The sequence below is a fragment of the Oryzias melastigma genome, linkage group LG3 (genome assembly GCF_002922805.2).
Source record: "Oryzias melastigma strain HK-1 linkage group LG3, ASM292280v2, whole genome shotgun sequence".
In the NCBI taxonomy this organism is placed as follows: domain Eukaryota; kingdom Metazoa; phylum Chordata; class Actinopteri; order Beloniformes; family Adrianichthyidae; genus Oryzias; species Oryzias melastigma.
The window spans coordinates 9,034,238-9,041,187 of record NC_050514.1 but is presented as its reverse complement, the minus strand read 5'-3'; the positions used below and the strand labels follow the sequence as shown (position 1 = coordinate 9,041,187).

The 6,950-nt window shown below is 39.0% G+C and overlaps 1 protein-coding gene across 1 annotated transcript; it reads left to right on the top strand.

Moving 5' to 3' along the window:
• The first annotated feature begins 2,443 nt into the window (after window positions 1-2,443).
• On the top strand, window positions 2,444-4,522 carry LOC112141916. Its single transcript, XM_024265123.2, has 3 exons — window positions 2,444-2,826; window positions 3,511-3,570; window positions 3,758-4,522. Exons 1-3 carry the CDS (start codon window positions 2,484-2,486, stop codon window positions 4,255-4,257), a joined length of 903 nt encoding a protein of 300 aa, XP_024120891.1. The 5' UTR covers window positions 2,444-2,483; the 3' UTR covers window positions 4,258-4,522.
• Window positions 4,523-6,950: the final 2,428 nt, after the last annotated feature.

Genomic DNA, 6,950 nt, shown 5'->3' with positions numbered 1-6,950 from the left:
GCTGTGGCGACCCCTGAAGGGAAAAGCCGAAAGGAAAAGAAGATTTGAGGAAAGGTACACTTTGTCATTGACAAAAGATCTGCATGCACCAGCATTCAAAAATGTAAAAGTAAGCATTGATTAGTTTTCCATAGAAAGAATTACTTAGTGAAAGTTGAAAAACGTATTAGATATTTATTCAAGATCTACATTTTATGTCAGAGCACATTCCAACCCTTTGATTGTATTAAGTATGTAAGCAGACACATTGCCAAATGGATTGAATGTCTTACAGGCAATACTTGAGCCAGAATAACGTTAAGATGCCAATATGCAGAGAAATTCAAAAAGAATTCATACAGCATTTGCTGGTTCTTTAATCACAAAAAACATTCTAATAAAATGTGCTTTATCCCTGTAAATGTAAAAAAAAAACTTCAGTTTGTAAGGTATTACTTTTATTAATGTAGCTTGAGTTATATTAGAAAAAGATGTGTAAATTTGTTTTGATAGATATAATGTTTGAGTTAAATGTGTATGCTGAAATATTGATAAATGGTGTAGCTAGGTAAAACATTCATTCATTCTTTCATCTTTCTGACCGCTTCTTCCCTTTCGGGGTCACGGGGATGCCGGAGCCTATCCCGGCTGCTGATGGGCGAAGGCGGGGTACACCCTGGACAGGTCGCCAGTCTGTCGCAGGGCCTCAATCACACACATCCACTCTCACATTCACACCTAGGGGCAATTTAGAGTCACCAATGAACCTATGAAGCATGTTTTTGGACGGTGGGAGGAAGCCGGAGTCCCCGGTGAAAACCCACGCATGCACGGGGAGAACATGCAAACTCCACACAGAAAGGTCCCAGCCGGGAGTTGAACCGGGGCCTTCTCACTGTGAGGCAAGAGCGCTGACCACTGCTCCACCGTGCAGGCCTCGGTAAAACATGTAAATGTAATATTTGTGTTGTTATATTACATATCCCTCAAAATGTAACCTTGAGAAAATTTTCATTGCCAAGTTTGTGTGAGTGTGGGTGTGTTTAGTTTTTATAGGGGTAAAAGAAAATTTATTTCATGTAGTTGTTTATAGTAAAAACATGACAAATGACAGCACCATGAAGGGAATTTTTTTTAAAGGCACACAAATCAAATAGGAATATTTTGATATACACACTATCTGCAAATTGAATGTATTGAATGCATAGGAATTTCAAAGAGGAATCACAAAATCCACTGTTTTTCCAAGTCTCTCTTTTCTTTAGTTGAATTATGGGAACAAGATTTTTTTGTATTCATTTCTCCAAATTTTACAGTAATACAGGAAATATGGGACAATTAATATGTATGTTAAAAAAAAAGACAAATGTTGAAAGCAGAGATGATTTTGTAATGTAAATTCCATGTTTTTAATTATATGTATAAAATAAAACCTTGGAGAAGGTTGGATTTTCAAGTATTTCTTTCTTTTTTGTTAGACTTATATAAAAACATAAAAATTCATCTGACATTTGTCAAAGTTTAACCTTTTTTTGTGGGGAAACCATGGGTTTGCAGTGATATCAAGGGAAATGCTATGTTGGAAGTTGACCACAAGATGTCACTATAGGATCAGGGTTTTAATCTTGTCAGAGCATGTTCCAACCTATGATTGTATTAAATGTGTATCAATTGGATTGAATGTCTTACAGTCAATACTTGAGCCAGAATAACTTTAAGACGCCATATGCAGAAAAAAAATGACAACTCAATTTGCAGGGTTTTTAAGCACAAAAACCTTTTTCATAAAACGTGTTTTATTCATGTAATTGACAAAAAATATTTGTAATGGATTAATCTTATTAATGTACTTTGAGTTGCAGTGAAACAGGATGTGTAAATGTATCTTAATAGATATTATATTTGAGTTAAATATGTTTGCTGAAATATTGATAAATGTTGGTTTATAACTAGCTAAAAAATGTTAATGTAATTTTTGTGTTTTTATATTACATGTAACTGCCGTTGCAGTTGTATTCGGATAACTTTAGTGGCAGGAAGTGTCTTGACACGTGCTTCAGAAAAGACTGTCCTTCCCTTTTATACAATTTATTTTCTTGTACTTTCTTAAAAATTGACAAAGTACAATAAAAAGTACAAATAAAAGCATAAAAATATATTTTAAAGCACAAAATGAAAAAGATGTACTAAACAGGAATATAACACTATAATACGACAACACAGTAACACGGTCTACGATTAATGTGCTGCCTGCTTCCCAAGTTCTAAATCCAACTAAAGTCCAATAAATATACAGCAGCTGCCAAAATGCATCCTAACCATTAAAAGGCTAGAGCGGCCGCATGACCAACATATGACAGGCGCATGCATGCATGAAATATAATGAGCAATCTAATTTCAGCCAAATGGCTCTAGCATTATATATACTTCACAACAAACGAGTCACGTGACCATTAACCGGATATGACGTTTCGGACAGGAAGCAGGAAAAGCTGGTCAAAGAGATGGCGCGGTATGTTTGGACTTACGAGGAGACGAGCTATTTTTTTAATTTAATTCGTGATAAAGAAATAACGTTCATTCTCGATTCAAAGCAGCACCGATATGCAACAATCTATAAAGACCTAGAAGCTGCAATGAAGGAAGCGGGTTTCCACAAGCCCTGGGAAATTTTACGGTCAAAATGGAAAACACTAAAGCAAAAATACATGGCGGAGAAGAGGAAGCTGGGACAAAGTGGCGCCGGGGGGAAAGGCCAGATCACCTTCAAGTACTTCTTCCAAATGGAGGAAATACTTGGACAAAGACCGATGGTGGCATCTATGGCATCCGTCATCAACAGCATGGGTAACCAATTTAATAAACTTACTATAATAGCGCTAAGTTCCTAAAAACATATAGGTGGCGCTAATGCTAGCGCCACCTGTAGCCCCATGAATTTGCCATTCTTAACAGAAGTCATGAACTGTCTGGGATATTTTTTGGTCCGTTTTCTCGTGATATCAAAACGGGGCTACATTTAAGCTATAAAGGCAACTAGAACTTCTGTTAGTTCCATGTTAAAATCCATCTAGATCATGATCTCATAATAATTTAAATAATTAATTTTAGTTCCTCCTGATAATCGTATAGTAAGTTGTTAAAACTGTGGAAATAACTGTAACAGTCATAATTAATCATAAAAACCAAATTAGTTAAAAAAATTCTGTGATAACATTAGCGTTTTTTATCAAGAAATAATGAATTAAATCAAAATAGTTTGCTTGATTGTTTACAGTTTACACAAAACATTTTTGTATATGTGTGTATTGTGGCTTGTGAACAGGCAAGTAATNGTAACAGTCATAATTAATCATAAAAACCAAATTAGTTAAAAAAAAATCTGTGATAACATCAGCGTTTATCAAAAAATAATGAATTAAATCAAAATAGTTTGCTTGATTGTTTACAGTTTACACAAAACATATTTTTGTATATGTGTGTATTGTGGCTTGTGAACAGGCAAGTAATACATCTTATATTTAACACTAGGTGATGATGACAACGGTCCAGATACTCCAGGCACTAAAGATGCATCCAAGGATTCAGCATGTAAGTATTTTTATTTTCAAACAATTAATTTTTTTAATAACTTTAAAATGTATATTTATTATAATTTTATGGCTGTTGCATAATGTATCTATGGATTACTCTCAGATCTTCAAACGAGCCATGATTTTAACAATTATCCACTATTTTAAATTCTAATAACATTTTCTTTCTCTGTATTTGACTATAGCATCACTGGATGATGAGTCAACTACAGATGCAGAGATGCCTGGTCCTTCTAATACTTTGGAGGAAGAAGAGAGGGAGCCACAAACACCCCAGAGCCAACAAAGGTGGAGAAACGCAAAAAGCAGAAGATCAACTCTTCAGAGCTTCCTGAGAGAACAGGGAAGACAGGATAATGCCGTCTTGACCACAATCAGCGAGGTCTTAAGTCGTGCTGTCCAATGTTTTGAGAGGGCAACCGAAGCAGCTGAGCGCCACGCTAATGCTCTTGAGACTTTAGCTGGAATTCGGCAACCCATTGTTTCAGACACACGCCAACAACCTCCTTATTTCCTGCAACATCCAGTCAGACACCAACCGCAGCAACCTGGATACACTACATACATTGAACCACAACATCGGTTCACTCAACCTCCATACCGTACACAACAAGTGGAGAATGAGTCTGAACCTCACTCAGCTTTGTCATTCCAAAGCACTTCAACCACATACCATATTTTGTAAGTTCCGATTTAAGGTTTTTAGTTACTGTTGTGTTATTTTAAATTAAAGACTGGTGTGTTCAGTTAAACGCCATGTTCTGACAGCAGATAAAAAATGTTAAGGCACTTTAAGTTATGTTTGTTTTATTGGAAATGGAACACAAACAGGAACACAAAACAGCCAGTGTTATTCTGTTCAGTGAGAGAATCGGCTGACATTAAGTTTAACTTTTTTTGTTGTAACTTCTTTCTGATAAAGAACTTTCAATAAAAGTATTGAAAACAAATCTCTTGATTTTTTAGAACATAAAGTGTAACACTAGAACCTAATGAGGCCTGGACAGATGATTCACCAGCGCCTGTCGNCTGACATTAAGTTTAACTTTCTTGTTGTAACATCTTTCTGATAAAAAACTTTCAATAAAAGTATTGAAAACAAATCTCTTGATTATTTAGAACATAAAGTGTAACCGTAGAACCTAATGAGGCCTGGACAGAGGATTCACCAGCGCCTGTCGGACTTCAACAGCCATTGCATCAGCTTCATCCGGGTGGCGCTCCTGAGGCTGAATGAGAGGATGCCCTGTTGTGTGTTGTGGTGCTGGCGGCAGCTGCTGTCTTTTCTCCTCACACATGTTATGGAGAATACAACATGTGGCCACAATTTTTGGCATGAAATCATAGTGAATGTCGGATGTTTTGGCTAAAACACGCCAACGAGCTTTTAGATGTCATGGTCCGCCTGTGCTCCTACTCCCCCTCCTAATTGGACCCAGCTGTCGGCACTCATCATCTCCACACCAGCCTACTTAAGAGGAGCCCTCCCCAGCATTCTTCGCCAGTTCGTTACCTTACCCGGTGCAGTACCCAGGCCTCTCATGTTTAGTAAACTATGTCACTCTTATGTCTCGCTACGTCTCATCATAGTACACCTCTGTGTCCAGGTCTCCTTCATCCACGTGCCGACCTGGGTCCAGCCACGTCTCGACTACTCTGCTACGCCAAAGTCACTCCACGCCACGCACCATCAGCTGAACCCACCTGGTTGTTCCTCCCTGCCGCTCCAGTCCACCTCCGGTCTCCACCCTCCATCTCCAGCCAGCAGCTCCACTCCAAGCTCCGGTTGCTGCTTCACATTCCCCACAGAAAATAAACCTTTTTCTAACTACTCCTGCCTCTCGTCCTCCTTCCGGGTTCCAGCGTCTGGGTCTGTCTCGCCACGTAACCATGTCATTAGATGTCCAAACGTGTGTTCCACCTTCACACGGATGGCACTGGGGTGCTCGTTGAACATTGCTTGTGATTCTGTTAGATTAGGACCAGCGTATCCCTTCATAATCCATGGCAGGAGAGGGTATGCAGGATCACCAGCTAGGAGCAAAGGTACTTGGACTCCCTCAATGTCCATGCTGGCTTTTGGATGCTTTTCAGGGTGTCTGAAAAATGTGCAAACAAAGTATATAAATAGCTCAAACCATTCACAACAAGAACTACATCAGAGAGTAATAATTTTCCAAGTAATATTTTCTTTTACCAAAATTATTCTGAATCCATCCTGACACAGGATTAAAATATGAGGAAGTGGGGCAAAGCAGGAGGGAAACATAACCACACTTTGACCAAAGCAGGGCAAACAAGAAAAAAATGATAAACTAAAAAAAGTGTGTTTTTGCTTCATAATAAAACAGGAAATTATCATTAATTTCTCATTAATACCTGAACAGAGAGGATGTTGCCAGCACTGCAGCATCATGTGCGCTTCCAGGTGAGCCAACACTTATGTCCCTTATCATCAACTTGTCGTCCACCACAGCCTGCAGAACTATTGATGCCCAGCCTTTTCTGTTCACGTAATCTCTACATCCATCCCTGGGGGCACGAATAGGAATATGAGATCTGTCGAGAGCGCCGTATATTTGGGGAAGCCCGTGCGATTCATAATTGCGTTGCGCAATCTGCTGTGCCTCTTCCTCCTTGGGCAAAGTGATGAACTTTTTCATCAGTTTGTGGCAAATAGCCTCACACACCCCATACACACACCTGTGTACGGTCGTTTTACTGACTCCAAATGTCTCTGCCACTACTCTGTACTCGGCACATGTTGCTAGTTTGTAGATGGCGATGGCGATGCGCTTTTTCACAGCAACTGGCTGCCTTGGGCACCGCACAGTGGGCGCCACGAGAGGTCCCACAGCATCGCACAGCTCATCAAAAGTTGAGCGTGTCATGCAAAAATGCTGAATCCACAGCTCTTCGGTGAATTCTTCAACCACGATTTCCCAAAAATGTTTGACTCTACGTCGCTACCACGTATAAGGAGCCTGCCGCTCCAAGGCTCGGATCAGACGTAGACGTCTTCTCTGAATGGCAAGGATGAGAGCTAGCGCCATGGCAGAAATGTGAATGAATCTACTGCACATCAAAATATTGTTTATATCCGTCGCCATGTTTTTTTAATGACTTATCGCAGGAATAACTTCGAGTTTTTCGCAAAATCATGGTTTAATGGAAACGCTGTTTTTTCGAAACAGTGTTTTTCTCGAAATTTTAGAAATTCAAATTTAGAAACTCCTTTGTGGATTTCACATCACGTAATTCAAGAAAAAGAAAAAATTTTTAGAAATTTCTATAAAGTTTTGCGCAAAAGTGTAATGGAAACGCAGCTAATAAGTCTTGATTCAGTGACAAATTAAAAATGTCAGTTGAAGACCTGTG